Source organism: Eriocheir sinensis, chromosome 35 (genome assembly GCF_024679095.1).
Source record: "Eriocheir sinensis breed Jianghai 21 chromosome 35, ASM2467909v1, whole genome shotgun sequence".
NCBI lineage: Eukaryota > Metazoa > Arthropoda > Malacostraca > Decapoda > Varunidae > Eriocheir > Eriocheir sinensis.
This window is the reverse complement of record NC_066543.1, coordinates 4,028,513-4,045,541: the sequence shown is the minus strand read 5'-3', so window position 1 is coordinate 4,045,541 and position 17,029 is coordinate 4,028,513. Positions and strand designations below refer to the sequence as shown.

The 17,029-nt window shown below is 39.3% G+C and overlaps 2 protein-coding genes across 5 annotated transcripts in view; both read left to right on the top strand.

Moving 5' to 3' along the window:
• Nucleotides 1-13,272, top strand: LOC127007269 (2',3'-cyclic-nucleotide 3'-phosphodiesterase-like). Of its 4 annotated transcripts, none has more exons than XM_050878030.1 (7): nt 1-338; nt 5,730-5,928; nt 7,099-7,419; nt 8,556-8,677; nt 9,924-10,188; nt 10,381-10,546; nt 12,705-13,272. In XM_050878030.1, the coding sequence occupies exons 3-7, from the start codon at nt 7,129-7,131 to the stop codon at nt 12,803-12,805; spliced, it is 945 nt and encodes a 314-aa protein (XP_050733987.1). In that variant the 5' UTR covers nt 1-338; nt 5,730-5,928; nt 7,099-7,128; the 3' UTR covers nt 12,806-13,272. The 4 variants fall into 4 exon arrangements, with proteins under 4 accessions (XP_050733987.1, XP_050733984.1, XP_050733985.1 ...); XM_050878027.1 differs by having other exon boundaries at nt 5-338; nt 11,528-13,272; XM_050878029.1 differs by lacking the exon at nt 1-338 and adding an exon at nt 2,592-2,740 and having other exon boundaries at nt 11,528-13,272.
• A 1,796-nt stretch (nt 13,273-15,068) lies between these two features.
• The window catches only part of LOC127007268 (mitochondrial coenzyme A diphosphatase NUDT8-like), a 9,448-nt gene continuing 7,487 nt past the window's right edge, over nt 15,069-17,029 (top strand). Inside the window, exon 1 of the mRNA XM_050878024.1 lies at nt 15,069-15,327. The gene's annotated coding sequence lies outside the window, so the exon portion shown is untranslated. The remainder of the gene's footprint in view (nt 15,328-17,029) is intronic.

The following is a 17,029-nucleotide window of genomic DNA, read 5'->3' as shown; positions in this document are numbered from 1 at the left end:
GAAGTCCCCAAGCAACGGTGCCAGATTGTCGTATTCAGCCTCCTATGTTTGCCAATTTCCGACCCAAAAACTACCTCCTTGACTCCAATAACTTTCTTCATATATAGTTATCGTTAAAATAGTTAATTATTGGTGGTTTTTGGCAATAGCTATGGCTCAGAAACCGGTAAATATGAGGCTCTGAGTACGATAATCTGGCAACAGTAAATTCCCAAGTCGCCCGTGACATCAAGATCAAAAACATGATAAACACCAAGCGGAAGGCGGAAGCGGCAAGATAAACGTCACGAAGCCAAGCGGTCCAGTAATTTCCTTTTTTCAAGCCCCTCGTGCATAAGGTAATTTGAGACTGTACGTGTTTTCGTATAGTAGACTCGGTTGCAAGTAGAGATGGTTTGTTATGATTCTGTGGGCATTCTTCCCTTATGAATCCAAGGGGCATGTAGTCACGTACGGTTAAGATTCGTTTTAGTACCGTGCCAGTATTTCATTACCTACCTTATGAAACATCAGTAGCTCTTCATATATCTTTTCTACAAACCTTCAACAGTCATGGAAACGCTTTCAAAATCCAATTCCAGGACTTTTTTTACTCATGAAAATAAGGGATAATGTTTACGGAAGCACGGCGACGGTGCCGCCGTCGCCGCAAAATAGGGTTTTGTTAGGTTAGGTAAGGTTATGTTATGTTATATTCATGCTCCATGATAAAATACACGGTATTTGCATAAAAATAACAGGTTTGCTCTGGCGACGGGCGCGGCGGCGGTGCAGCCAGTGTTGAGAAATACCTCCTTGCAGAAATAAGTCGCATATACATATGGGGGGGGGTCCAGTTGGGGGAGCAGCCCTCCCTGGTTATAAGGGGAGTCGAGGGGGGCGCAGCTCCCCCGTTAGCAGGTCGTAAAGTTCGGTTGGAGTAGTTTAAATATGCTTCCCCACTCTAAATCCACTGCAAGCTATTTTGTGGCGGCGGCACCGTCGCCGCGGCCAGCACAGAGGAGGCGATGCACTTATGTAAACATTATCCCCTATTTTCAAGAGTAAAAAAAAAAGGCCTTGAATTGGATTTTGAAAGCGTTTATATGACTGTTGAAGGTTTGTAGAAAAGGCATATGAAGAGAGAGTGATGTTTCATAAAGTAGATAATGAGATACTGCCACGGTACTAAAACAAATCTCTACCGTCATGTACCCTTATTTAAATCTGTGAGCATTCTTCCTTTTTGAATCCAAGGGGCATGTAGTTGTGTACCTTTATTTATATCTGTGGGCATTCTTCCTTTATGAATCCAAGAGGCATGTAGTCGTGTACCCTTATTTATATCTGTGGGCAATCTTCCTTTACGAATCTAAGGGGCATGTAGTCGTGTACCCTTATTTATATCTGTAGGCATTCTTCCTTTATGAATCCAAGGGACATGTAGTCATGTACTATTAGAGCTTAGCTCGGGCCCAGTAGACTACAAATAGGTTAATTCACACACACACACACCTTGCTTACAGTATTGAAGACACTAACCTGCTATACAGGTTTGTAGTTTAGGTACAGTAAGTTACAGCATATAACTCTGGTGTGTAGTAGCTTACCATATAGATTTGTGTAAGCCAATTGAGGAGAGGGAGACTGCTTCAGGTCTTGTCTTACCATTCACGGCAAAAGTTATGTGCAGAATGGTCTGCTCCCTGAAACGCACAACGTTGTGCTGTCCATGGCAGACGACAATAATTTGATGTGCCTGAAAGGAACCTTTGAGTCTCCAGTATGCATCACATTGCTGACTGAAGACTACTTTTTCCATCTTGGGGGATGTGTCATAATTTTGACTTGTTGAATGCTGACTCAGGGTTGTTTTATGTTACGTACATACATGTATCATTCCCTAAAACCTATTATACATCAGTATTCTCATGAAGAACATGACATTTTTTTTTTTTGTGTGTGTGTGTGTGTGTGTATGTGCTGTAATATAAAAATGTTTGGATACTAATGGCTGATGATAATACTCTTCCAAAAGTTGAGTTGTACAATGAGACGAGAGGAAGTGATTCCTTCTGTGCATCCCATGAGTTGAATGGCTGTAATTTCCTTCTGTAGAAATTCTCATAATATTTAATGAATATGCACTTGGGACCTTTGCTCCAGCGTACTCTAAAAAGCTTCTATTACAAACTTACATGAGAAGTGAATTAGTAACCTTTTTTTAATTGTTGTTGCTTTTTATCTGATCTCTCTAATTTCTGAGAAATTGTTTCACTGATTATAGCAATATTTTTGTTTGGTAAGATGAGTATCATAATGAAACCCCCTGCAGATGTCTCAGCCAGGAAAGAAAGGAAAAGAGGTGATAGATGGAGAGGAACACATCTATTCTGTAACCGCTGGCACTCACTGCCGGATCCCACAAGACAATGCAAAGGTTATTTGTGCCAACCCCAGAGTCCTCACCAACACCCACATGAGGAATATTGGCTGTTGGCAACAGGAAAAGTGTGCACAAAGGAAAGACAACATTAAAAAAAGAGGAAAGGGCAGAACACCACGTGGAGTTCATGGAAGTCATGGTCCACCCAGCGTAACTGTGAATGATGCTGAGAATACCTATAGAGTTCCAAAACTTTCCTCAACACTCCATGTGGCAGAAATGCTTACCCAAGCCAGGGAGATGCAACCCAATGTGCCTCAGCTCCTGAGAACTAAGCTGTATTCCCCAAATACAGCTGCTAAATTAAAAAAACAGGTAAATACATTTGGACAAACCAGTGCTAGGCTTATTCAGTAGGGAGGCTCTTTATTTTATTTTATTTCTTTTTGTGCAGTACAAAAAATATCAATGAATGTGTAGAGGTGGTATTTTTCTCATTCCTGCAAAAACCTAGGCCAGATTTGAATCCAAATTTGGCTGAGTGACCAGCATGCAGACATTTTTACTGTCCACTGTCTTCAAGGCTTGGTTAGCTGATCAGAAGTACATACATACCTGAGATAACATTTAAGGAGAGGTAACTGTGGAAACATGAATAGCATAGTAACTGTGTGTTTATAAAAAACAAATCCTAATTGTATATACCTAATTGTGATATACAGGAAATGAATAATGCTCATGGGGTCCTGTCTCTGAGTGTCAGTAGGTCAAATTTACCTTTTAACTTAAGAGTTCAGGATTAAATAACCTCTTTCTCCTGGTTGTTACACTGTTTTAGTCATCTTTTGAGAAAGCTATATTTCTTGATATCTTCTAAGAATCTTGTTTTTTTCAATTTCTTTATGTCCTCTTCTTCCTCCCATGTCACATATAAGTACTAACTTCTCCATCAATATTGTTTACTCCCTTCATCTTCATTGCCTTGAACATCTTGCTTGCTGCTTTTCATACTCTTTCAATTGTATTGTTTATTTTCACATGGGAATGATATTATTGGCTCATATTCTGACCTGAGACAGATCATTGCCACTACCAATTTCTTCATTATTTCTTTGTCTATGTAGGGAAATGCCACTCCTGTGTGCCAATAGCTGGAAAGTTTCTGATGATGTGTTTGAGGTGACAAATTATTCTGGACCAATACTCCTATTGAATAGTTCAGTGATGGCATATTAGTACTGATACTCATTTCCAATATCTTGCTTTTTTTAATTCAGTTTCCCATTCATGGTTCTATTCATAAATCCTGTCAAGGTTTTCTTGCAATCTTTTACAATTCTCCTCTACTTTTATTTTCCTCAGTATCTTAGTATCATCTGCAAACAGGCTTGTCCAACAGATCACTGTGTCATTTACATGAATCAGATACATTATGAATGCCAGCACCGTGCCTGGAAGTGCTAGCCTCCCAGTAAGGTAATATGTACTCATCCCTCAATCTGACATTGTGAGTTGTCCTTGTTCCGTAATGTCAAGTTTCAGTTAATGCACGTGCAGAAAACTGAACTTTATTCTGTACTGTATTTAAATATGAACACTTCATCCCTGATATGTACGTACATGATGATGATGATGATTTAGAATGTAATTTAATAGTAAAAAATTAATGCTCTGAACAGGCTCAGCTCAACAGATGCTTGGATTAATTACATTCTACAGTTTGTATATTGCCTTATACATCTAAGTGCATCTTCATCATATATAGATAGATAGATAGGTTTTTTCCCCTAAACTCTTGTCTCCTATGAGTTTCAATAAAATAAAAGTTAGATACTAACTCTTCTCTTCACCATGTCAGCTCAGCAAGGAAGTCAATCTGCCCAAGTCCCATACAGTTTTTCAAGAGTTAGTGTCTCTGGATGTCAGTGCGGGGTCACTGGAAACTCAACTTAAGGAAGCACTCAACCTCAGGTACTTGTGGATGAGGAATGCCTTGAATGTCAAGCTACTGATAACTTTCTTATTGATGAAACCATCCTGAAAGAATTTAATTAAAGTTATTTCGAATTCCTCATTACAGTTATTTAAATTGCCCCAGATACTCCATCCCATACATATCCATTTCATCTGTGGGCTGTCTCATTTACTTGTTCATTTACTGTTTTTGTCATTTCTCATCAGAATTCTAATGAATCATCATAATCTGTAGTTTCATAGTGATACCTTTGTTTTTGTGTTAATGAGGTATAAATATTATTCATTATTCCCCCTAAAATAATTATTACTCTCCATTGCATCAATTATTAGACACAGTCAGCTTCAACATATCCTTATCCATGTAGTGTGAATAGGTAAATACAACTAGGTGTGTGTGTGTGTGTGTGTGTGTGTATTTACCAATTTGTAGTCTACCGGGCCCGAACTAAGCTCTAATAGTCCCGTCTCCATATCTACATTCATCCAGCCTTTCCTTCATTTGCTGGACACTGTTCGCCTCCACCACCTCCTTCCGCAAGCTGTTCCATGTGTTAAGACTTCTATGTGGAAAACTATACTTTTTTAGGTCACTCAAACAGGTTCCTTTATTAAGTTTCTTCCCATGTCCTCTCAGCCCCTGCGTTCTCGCAGTTAAGAAGAGATCATTTCTGTCCACCTCATCAAAGTTATTTATCAACTTATACAGCGTGATCAGATCTCCTCTCTCCCTTCTTTGTTCCAGTGTCGTCAAGTCCATCTCCTTCAATCTGTCTTCATACGTCATATTCGAGAGTTCTGGGACCATTTTAGTTGCAATTCTCTGTATCCTTTCCAACTTTCTGATATCCTTCTTTTGTGTGTATGTGTGTGTGCATGCATGTGCATTATACAAGATTAAGAGTTAGTCTTGTCTTATCTAGCTTACCTTTCATCTGCATGCATGTGTGTGTGTGTGCGTGTGTGTGTGTGTTCTTATCTAGTTATGATATACAGGAAGTGAGCTACACTCATGGCATCTAATTTTCAAATCCCAGTTGATCAAGTTTATCTTCAAATTCATGAATTGTTTTAGTTTGAACTCCTCGTTTGAGGTCATTCCAGGTGTCAGTACATCTATTAGTCCAAGTCATCATGGGTTATGATTAGGATGAAAATTAGTTGCATTTGTAACTGTAAACTTCAAGAGAATGTGTTTCAGTAGAATTACATTCAGCATTTGTGGTTACCGACCAAAGTATTTAGTTCATCCTGCTCAAGATTCAGCTCCTCAAAGACAGGGTTATAATAGATATAAAAATTATGCTAAAAATTTGAGATTATCAAACAATTCATTATTCTGATGTTCATGATGAACTATAGTTGGTTTTGTTGATTATCCTTACTCCAGGGCAGAGAATGTACACCAACAGAAGTGGCCCCATGACCCCCAGCCCCAGCCAATAGATATTCTAGATCCTGAAGAGTATGTGAGACATGTCACCATCACCACCACCACCAGTTTCTGTCCTCCTGCTGCCTGTGTGCAACCTCAACAACTTACCAGCAAGGATCTGTGCATCCCCCAACTAGTAAAAGACTTCCTCTAGGTCCTCATATGTCTGTTTTTACAAGTTTACAGCTTTTTCACTTTGTATGGGTAGACTACAGCCAATCAGGAATTAATACATTTATGTCATTGCCAAAGAATAATCTTCCGTCCACTGCCCTCTGTGTCGGCACCAACTAACAAATACATAAAAACTTAAACACTTTTGTACATTATAAGATTCACTCACAATCTTTTTACTGTTTGTTTCCCCACAGTCTGTCTTGCTTCACTGTATTACACGTCCATGTGATTAACACTGCAAATATTGTTATATTTCCACACTAACTTCCCTGTTATCATTTTCTATTTTTCCCTTGTGGTTATTCCTCTTAAATCTCAACAGTGTCAGAAAATTATGTTATAAATTATTGTCAAGGAATGAGGGTGTGTGATTTCAATTTGCTTCATTGATATACAGAAAGTGCTAGCTACATAAGTACATAAGGATCTCTATTTTGGCAATTAATTGATATGACAATGTGTCACCAAAGTTGAAATCATCAAAATGGTGGAATTTCTTTAAAAGTTAATGTATCTGATTATCTCAGACCCAAAAACACTCTTCCTTGATTATAAATATAAAAAAGAATGTAAAGAATATTTTTATTCTTTGATACATTATTTAAAAATAAGAATAAGTGACTACTATTTGTAGAAAACACTTCTAAATAAAGATTCAGAAAAAAACATGTTTCGCTTCCTGCAGTACCAACCCTGTCACAGTACCCCTGGCGCTGCCAGGATGGAAAGGGGGAAACATAGTTTTTCACATTTTTCATTGTCTTTTCATATTCTTCATTGTTATTGTTCATTATCTTTCTTAATTTAATGCATTTTTTATTTAAAACTTTTATTCAGTTAGTTAATATACTTGGCAAGTAGGCTTGACAGAGTTTAAGTCAGTTATCATACTACATTCATTAAAACAACTCTTCACTAAATATTATTTGAGTTGGAATCATAGATAAGTTGGCACTTTTTTTAACTGACGGAAAGAAAAAATAATTACGTACTCTGGCCAGCAATATGCCGTCCATTAGGGATCTAAACTGAGCAAAGTGGCATTTTGACGCATCTTGAAGGCCCAAAGGCCCTTTTCAGCCACATCAACCTTTCACTGTCCCATGTATGGCATGAATTAAGGTTTTTGTTGTTTTTTTCCTTTCAGTAAACTGTCTGTGTGTAAAAAGAGGTAAGCATGGGAAAGACCTTCAGCAGAATACCCAAGCTCTTCAGCAGTGGGTCTAAAGAGCCTTGTGGACCTGAGTGTAATGGACCAGCATGCACTCCAGGTCATATTCCACCTACTGAGACTACACATTCACTTGCAACTCCACGAAGTCCACTCCACCGAACCAAAAGGCCTGCCAGTCCTTCCTCAACTCCACCAGAAGAGCAATTAGCAAAGCGATTGAGAGGAGATTTTCAGTACTTGAATTTTGCCTTTTTGAAGAATAATTCCACCATCAGTTTTATTCAGGAGAGTAAGGTACAGTATTGCAGGAATCAGTATATTGTTGAGACTGAATAAGAGACAGGTCTAGGAATGGTAAGTAAACTGAATGAGATGTCTGTCCTGGAAATAGTATGGATGATTACAATCATGAAGCTGTGTATGGCAGCTAACATTTCTATCAGACGCGAAGGAAGTAATTATGAGAGATGCAGGCTCATAATCGTAGAAGAGCTCTGGTGATTGACCCAGCCCATCAGTGGGCTTTTTTTTTTTTTTTTTTTTTTTCCCATCAATATAAGTTGTGTGGCTGTGTTGGTCGATGGGTTCTTGTATAAACCAAGTGGATACTGCAGGATGGCGCACACTGGGGACAACACTAGACAGCAGGTTGTGATTGAAAGCTGGGAGACAAATGGTGGTCTTTATCCTTGTGCCATTACAACACTGTGCCAGAAAGGTTTGGCTGATCACCAGTGTCCCTCAAGAGAGCCTGGAAGCAAATGAGACTTTCTCATAAAAAAAAAAAGATGAATGCCATGTGAAATGAAAAGATAACTACTTCTAGAAGTAGTATTCCATGATTTAACAGCTTTAGATTTATTCCTGATAAATTTGATAAACTAATTTTTATTTGATAGTGTGAAAAGTGACAAGAATAATTGAATTTATAAAGGTAAGTTTTAGCTTTTTATCTGTTCTCTAATGTCATAGCTTTAAATATAAACTAATGACTACATATTTGCCAATCAATTCAATACTGGGCCCTGCAACAATCACAAATCTTCATTACCTCACAAATCTTTGATACTCAATGAAAGGTTTTCCACACTGGGTGTGTTGGAGCTTTCTTGTGTGGGCCGCATGACTTTATATACTCTTTTTGTTTGTGTTCTTGAAATGCATAGACTTAGACTAGTGGGTTTACATCTACAATATCCATATACATTCATCAGTTTCACTCCACTTCATTCCTAGTTCTGTCTGCTCTACATATGATTTTCAAATGTTCCTTAGTATATCTTAATATTTACATTTTTTTTTTTGGACTAATTCAGCAAAAGTATTTTATTTACACATTACCCCATAGTCAGAGAATCTACATGTGAATTAAAATTTCAGTGTATTCAATTTTGAGTGCAGGTAGTGGAGGATAACTATGTTTTCTACAGGTAATGTTCATAATGAAAGGCCCACCAGGCTCTGGGAAATCCTTCATTAGCCAGGAGATCCAGAAAGTCTATCAGGATACAGCTGTCTGCTCTGCTGACCATTATTATATACATGAAGGCATGTAAGTATTGAAGTTTGGTGTGCCTACTTAGTCCAGACTCCGTGACCAAGATTTGTTATCAGTAATGTTTCTTGAAAGCTTCTTCCTCAGAGATTGACTCAATGATATTTTGATTCTATTATGAAAACCCATTCATTTATGTTTGCTCGTGATAAATGTAAACCTGCTTTTTTTTTAAATCAACTCATGTTCTATTCATGTTTCTTGGAAATATTACATGACAAAAAAAAATCATGCTTTAAGTGAAGTACTTATGCATCTGCCGTAGATTTTTATGGCTTCACATGTGGCAGCTGGTGATAAATTATAATGGAAGGGCTGCAAGCTGCACATAACAGTAGAATACTGAACACTTGTCCTGCCCCGTGAGTCAAGCATGAGTTGACATTCTGGGGATTTCAGGGGAAGGTACTGCCAGTAGCAGTTGAAGGGAATGAGGGAGTAGGGGTAGTGGTGTGGTAAAGATGATTAAGTATTGGCAATAGTAATAATGAAAAGAAAAAAAGAATATGTCAAATTTTTCAGAGTAGCGAAATGTTAGATTGAAGATAAGGAAGTAGAGTGAGATACAAATAGGTCAGTCTTCTGAGTGCCCTGCCACTCTGTTGGAGGACTGAAGACCACAGCTTCTAAAATACATTTAAAAGAGTTTGTTTGATCAATGTCGCCATGAAACAATATGGAATTCTTATATATATTTTTTTTTTGTGGTGACTGTCTGAAAAGCAAGCTTCCTCAGAAACTCTCCCTCTATATCCATTGCAAAGCAAGTCAAATGAAGAGCAGGTGTCTTGTATGCAGCCATGTTCATTTCTCCTGCTTTCATCTTATTGTAAATACCTTTTATTTAATACTAATGTATACAGAAATAACTTCAACTTCTTCATCCTGTTGCCATTACTGTTTATGGTCAATAGAGCATTTATCCCTTATTATTATTGTCATATTATTGTTATTTCCCTTTTTACCAGGTAATATTTTACACATTGCTGTCAACTTCAGTAGGTTTTCATTGAACCAAATAATCATCAGCTTTTGTAAAATCTCTTGCTGGAAATCCAAATTTGTTCCAAACGCAGTGGACAGATTAAAGCTACACTACGTATTTATTGGTGATGATAAAGATGATGATGGTCCTATTCAATTATGTCTGCTATCCAGGTTGTTGTAATCTTGGTGTATATAATTTTTTTCAGCTGCTATGATAATAAGTTTGCAATTCTAACAATGGCTTTCTCTTTTGCAGGTATAAGTTTGACAAAGAAATAGCGAAGGATGCTTATGAATACTGTAAGCAACAAGCAGCAAGTGCTGCCAGGCAGAACACCCATGTTATTGTGATTGATAACCGTTGTATGCAGAATTGGGAGATGGAGTTCTATTTGAAACTAGCAAGGGCTCACAAGTACATTCCTGTGGTAGTGGAGCCACAGACCCCATGGGCAATGGTTCTCAGAGAGCTCGCTGTGAAACATGGTCATAGTAAACCAGGGAAAATGATTCCTAACAAGGTGAGAAAATTATTGAATACATGCTGATACTAATAAGGTGAATATTCTCAAAAGTCCACCTACATTGACTTCTACCTTTATTACCTTTAATGTTTCATAAGGGAGTTAGACAAGGTAAAGATTGACACTTTCAGTCCAAAATCTGACTTTGAGATTCCCACCTCATAAAAAAATGTATATCATATGTTCCAGGTTAAATCCTATGTGCCAGTACTGCCTGTGTACTATGGATGGTTTCTGAATGAAGTGGATTCAGAAGTGATATCCTTGGTTGGGCGGTCATGGCTCCAAAAAGCTCTGGGAGTAACGGAATTTGAGCAAGAATTTGTACAATCTTTCCAAGTCAGTTCCTCTGAAGGTAGGTCAATTTTTCTAGCTATTGTATTTTTTTACTAAGCAGCATCATAGACGATGGGACATGGAGATAGTGCTTTGCCACTCAGCTAAAGAGGAGTCCCACTGGCTGTGTGGGTTTTCAAGCTTTTCCTGCATTGGGCAGGGCTTCCCCTTTGATTAAGATCAACCTCTGTGTGTTTATTCACATCCAGGGTGGAGTTGGTGGATGAGTGAAGCGACACGCCTCCTAGCCTATATGCTCTCTGTCAGTTAGTTAGTAAACATGGGCTGTTCATGTTCCTTCCCCAACAATGGATAAACATAATTCAGGAGAGGATCCCACTGCTACCACCTGTCTAATGGGAGGTGATTCCCATTATTCTTGACATCTCAGTGTCATGAATCACATGGGAAATTGATCTAGTCCAGAAATAGGGAAATATGAACGACAAAGGGGATTGAACTGGATGCCAGACACTCCACCAGTGCTAGGGGCTGAGTGTTGAAAAAAAAAAAACGCTCCTGCCTGCCAGACATCCACTCGCCTGCCAGCTGGTACTGCTGGTAGCCAGTCGAGCAAATGATTCAGCTTAACAAACACGTATTTTGTACTGCTAATTTTACCACGAGTGACACTACTACCATAGCACCACAAAAGTCCCGTATCGTTACTCATAGCAAGGTGTAAAATAGAAGAAATATTCTGGTTTATTTATTTATTTATTTTTTTTTTTTTTTTTGTGTGTGTGTGTGGGGGGCAGCAAGTCAACCCTACCCCTATTTACATGTATTCTTTTGGTAAAATGTCTTTTATTTGACAACTTCACTATTCAACCACTTTCTTTGGAACAATATCCTGTTGAATAGTGGGAAATTCCTTTATGATAAGTTTTGTCTCCCTTTTGTGCTACATAATTAGATTATGAAAATTTGTGACTGATTGTTGGATCATTTTAATGAATTAAGATATGCTCCAGTTTGAACTAGTTATGCCTTTTTTCAGATCTTCACAGCTCTTTTACTTGGAATTCTCTCATTGACGGAGGCTCCATACTTCATGCAACATCAAAGTTCACTGCAAGGGGTAAAGGAGAGGGTGCTCAAGAGTATATCACTAGTCCACTTGTGAAAGAGTCAGTAGGGAAGTGCTTCAGATTGTGCATTATTGGGTTTGTAATCACTCCAAGAACAATAGGAGCAAGACTTAAACTGTCAGATGAACAGCTTGAGTTATGGTCAAGCAATGATAATGAAGACCCTAAAGTTATCAAAGGAACTACACCTAAGCCATCAGATTCTGAACCAAACATTTCCAAGAATATCTCTGTTTGTGGTTCAACTGTTACTACAGTAAAAAGTAGCAGTACAGAAATATTCCACCCAACATCAGGAAAAGGCAGTCGTGCCCACCTCACCCTTGCTTGCGCTCCAAACATCACACCAGTCAACACTGGTTTTGATATTATCCGTGCTGTCAGGTGTGAGCAGTATGCATTGAGGTGTGATGATCAGAAGCCCGAAAATTATACTATTGATGAAGGCATATTAAGAAATTATGGTGATGGAGTTTGGGTTTTATACCCACAATGTGAAGTGCTTGTATCTTCTCTGTTTTCTGCATTTTACTGAACTCTGATTTTAACAAATGAATGCTTGATCCATTTTATGAAGTTCAAATTTTTGTAACTACTTGATTTACTTCTTTTTTATCATTTTAGTTCCAGGGAAGGAACAGGCATAGTTGAGTTAGATGAGGAATGAGTAGGAAGAATATGCCCTGAATCATCCAGAGTGGAGTTTTTAGAGAAAGCTTGAGCAAAGGGTTCAGCTTTACAGATAGATGTGACAGCTGTTCTGCCATCAAGATTAAGGAGAGGTGGGAGAGATGAAGTAGTGAAATTGTTAGAGATTTTTTTGGCTAGGTGCCGGAAGTCCGTGGAAGAATTAGAAGATGCAAGTTGTTGGCATTTATTATTGATGAAAGAGTTTTTGGTAAGTTGAAGAATAGATTTGGCACAATTCTGGGCAGAAATGTAAAGATCGTGATTAGCAGGAGTGCGAAGGCTCTTGTACCTTTTGTGTGCCACCTCTCTATCTGATAGCATGAGAACAAGCGTGATTGAACCAAGGTTTTTTAGCATGAGGAGTAGAGGAAGTACATGAAATATCATTTATTCCAGAGACTGTAATGTGCTGGGCACACGCAGAAGGGTCTCTGGAAGCAGTAATCCATCCACGGGAAATTGGAAAAATACATCTTCAGGTCGTTCCACCGAGCTGAAACAAAATTTCAGAAGCACCGCCTCTTGGGTAGGTCCTGTACAGGAGCGGTAGGACAGAATGCGGAAATAAGGTTGTGATCGGAGGAGCCCAACGAAGAGAACAGTTTAATAGAATGAGCTGAAGGATTAGAGGTTAGAAAAAGGTCTAGAATGTTGGGCGTGTCTCCAAGGCAATTGGGAATAGGGTGCTGAGCCAACTACTCAAGATCATTGAGGAGAGCAAAATTGTAGGCTTGTTCACCTGGCTGGTCAGTGAAAGGTTGAAAGCCAAAGCTGGTGGTGAACATTGAAAAATCCTAAGATGGAAATTTCAGCAAAGGGATAATGAGTCAAGATGTGTTCCACTTCAGAGTTCAAATAGCCAAGGAATTGTACATAGTCAGTAGAGTTAGGTGAGAGATAAACAGTACAGACATATTTAGTAATCGATGATATCTACCCATTCATAATAAAGAAAGTGTTACAAGAGCTAGTTTTATTGTTACCCCAGAAGCATCACCAATGGTTTCTCCATTCAATTCATGATGAAGCACTTCCTTAGCCAGGAGTAGCTATGAATATGTGGTTGGAGGACATGCGGTGCATAAGAATGTTCCAGTTTGTATTAACTTGTTGCATGAGAAGGTGTGTAGCCTTCATGAACACTTCCCAGATCTTGAAGAGGGCGATGGTAAATAATTTAAAGCAATGATTACATTGAGATATTTGAAGGAGTGGAATATGTTCAAGAAGAAGTCTTTAATTGTGATGAAACTATTCTGGAAGAAGTTGCCAAACTGCACATATCAAAATATCAGCCAGTCGTCTGCATTTTCAAATGACCCTCCAAAGGTCCTCACGTTGCTTGTGGGGGTAAACTAATGTGCAGTACAGCGGGACTGAGGGTGGGTTCATCGTTGCTCACTGTCGTCAGCCTGTGCATGTTCTTATGTGTATTTATAGCAGGCAGCGCTGTGTGCAGGAATTTCAAATTTTCTTTTTTGAAAGCTGTGGATAAGGTGGATTGATTGTATATAAATAATATAATAAATATAATAACATGTTACATACATAAATATCCATTATGTTAATAGACATCTATTTGCCCTACTGCAAACAGGCCAATTCCTGACAAAAATGGTTATCAGTGATGATTGGCACATTTACCAGAACAAAGTGATGTTGAAGACTTTTATTTATATATCATTAATATACTTTACAAGACTTTTTATAGTTTTTTTTCTTTTTTCGTTGGGGATATACCCCAAGGGAGGAAGGCGGTGCATGCCGCGCAACCACCCAGACGGCTGGTAGAGAGATGCCCAATTCTTTCAAGGAGGAGGCCCAACAACGGGGCTGAGGGTGTCGGAAAGAGCCCACCTTTCCACCCCCGTGGCACCGGTCTCGAACCTACGCTCTAGCACCCCGCCAAAGCGCAAGGCGGAGCGTATGTCCTCTCTCTTGCTCTTGCTGTACAGGTGACCGGCCCTTTGGAGAGTCAGGCCTTGGCATCGGCACAACCTGTAAAAATAAAAACAAAACAAGCAGTATCCATTACAAATCTTCCAATTCCCTATTTCTTGCACACCACATCTTTTCCAGAAAACTCTTCATGGCTTCTATAATTCTATCATTTGCTTCAGCACTCCTGAACCATGATGTCCTACACATGTATAGTTGTCCTCATAATCTCTGCCTGGCTGGGGTGGGGTTATGTTTCCCCCTCCTCCCCTTTGTTTACCTGCAACAATAAACTATCAATCAATCAATCAGTCCCAGCAGCAGCAGCATCCATTCCCTCTCTGTTCTTGCAATCCCCCCATTCACATCCCAGCCCATCTCACTCAGTGCCACCCTCATCATCTCCGTCCTTTCTCTCCGGTACCTCCCACACACCAGTATCATATGCGCGACAGTTTCATCCACACCCTTGTCACACATCTGACACACTTTGCTGCGGGACTCAGACCACCTGTATAATTTCTTGCATTCACATGCATACACTGCGCTCGAGCTTGGAAGATAAAACTGTACTGTAATAATTATCTTGATTTTGATGTCACAGGTGACATGGGATTTTTCCCATGTCAGGCCTTTATAACGGCAGCTGTAATAACAAACATGCAGAACAGACAATATCCTATGTAAATGGAAAAAATACTATTCCCTACATCTTGCACACCACATTTCTTCAAAGAACTCTTTCACTGCCTCAATCACTCGTCCATTCGTCTCTCCAGTCTCCACTCAACCAAGACTCAACCCCACAACAGAGCAGCAGATTGATCTTGATCTTGATGTCCAAGTGGCTCTCCTAGAGCTTGCCTTTGTAACGGCGGCCCCTTCGAAGAGAAACTAAACCATACAAAGAAGACAGTGTCACTACATGGGACACAACACCTGCCATCATCGCCGGGGCCTGGGTGGTGCCAGCCGCCACGCTCGTCCGCGGGGCGCCGCTCACGTCTCGTCACCGGCGTTGTATAACTTCAGTAACTTGTGTCCGGACGGTCACGGCGGTGCTGGGCCGGGAAGTGACGAGGTAGGACTGATGAAACCCGTCGCCTCACTTTTTCAAGGATCCCAACGAGCCTTACTGACTGTCCTTTGTAAAAACAATGATTCCACACTTTTGACGCGTCATTGAGTTTGGAAATAAGCCAAACACCCAGCCAACAGGTCTCCATTTTTTAGCTGCCATACAAGACTGCCACTCAGGATGACCACCATAAGTTGTTGGTTCACAGAACGCCCTGTTATTCAGGATTTCAAGAGCCTTCTGAAGGCACTGCATAACCTGCATTTCTTTTTTTATTAAAATGTCAGCATGAGGCAAGAATGGTATTATTATAGAACTACACCCGTCATACTGGAAAAGACACCCTTCTGCTGTATGGATTACTTGTACACATACAAGACATTGCTGCATTACTTTGCTGTCAAATCTTTTGTTCATGATATATTTCAAGGGATTTGCTTGCTTTTATCGCATTTTGGCAGCAGGGCACAGGTCAGGTTAGGTTTAGGCCAGTTTGGGTTAGATTTAATTGTGTACAATAAATCCATGGTGCGTTTTGTGCTCTGCCATTGGATGTTGTCACTGGCATGCAGCGGGTGTACTTCTGGAATTTTACTGAAGGACAAACACCTAGTTGTGTTTATCTTGCTGTCCCTTGTTAGGCTTTCCTTACATATTGCCATTCCAGAACTCAATTTTTTTCTGGTATTTATTAGTAGTACTTATTACACTTCTCACACTGCGGAGTTTGACATTATTTTTTCTGACATTTTTATGATGTTCATCTTTCTTTATGACCATTTATCACAGAAATGGCTAAATGTGGGTGGTGGTGCATAGCCTCCCCTGTCAGGAGGTGATTAGATATTATTTTTATAAATACTTCTGATACACTTCGTAATGTGCCGTTTTTATTATGTCAGTTGAGGTTGCAGCAAAATCCCCCTTCCTCATTATCTTGTAAGGGCTTGAGTGCTTGTTTTTCCTTGTTTCTGCCTATTGTGAGGAGGAAACTCGATATTCTTCTCAGTTTTGATGTTTTCAATTTTTTTCATGGAAATCATTGGTTGTTGGGAAGTGGGTAGGTGGAGGGCTATCTGGGAAACTAATAATTTCTGTGGGAAGTAGTTAGCAGAGTTATTATAAAACACATCAAAACTTAACACATATAAACAGCTTTGTATGCCATTGTGAGATGGGTGAAGTAATAGATATGTGCTTACTTAGTCTTGTCTAGAGACCCATGCTTCACAATTGTGGTAATCCACTGCTGTATCCAGCTCTGGTGTCCCTATTGGTAAGGGTCATTTGGTGTGGTATTGAGGTTGTTGTTACCCAGCTCCTTGTAGTGTAGCCTGGGAAAGGTTTGTCATTTGGCACTGCTCTCAAGATAGTATCAACTATTTTTCTTTTAATAGGAAAGGTAAATATGCTACTTTCAGTGTAGCCCGGCACTGGTAGCTCATTTGGCACTGCCCTCAGGAAAGTATCGAGACTTTTTTTAATGGGAAAGGTAAATATGATATAAATCATTGTGATGGTTGCCAGTTGACATTTGTTTTTGTTTTCAGTTTTCAGTCTGGTTATATGGGTAGAGAAGAGGGAAGAATAGAATAACTGTCTCTTCCCTTCTCACTTACACAATTGGTCTTTTCAACAAAATCCTCCATGACATGCAGTCTTGGGTATGAGAATGACATACAGCTAACGTCTGTGAATCTTTTAT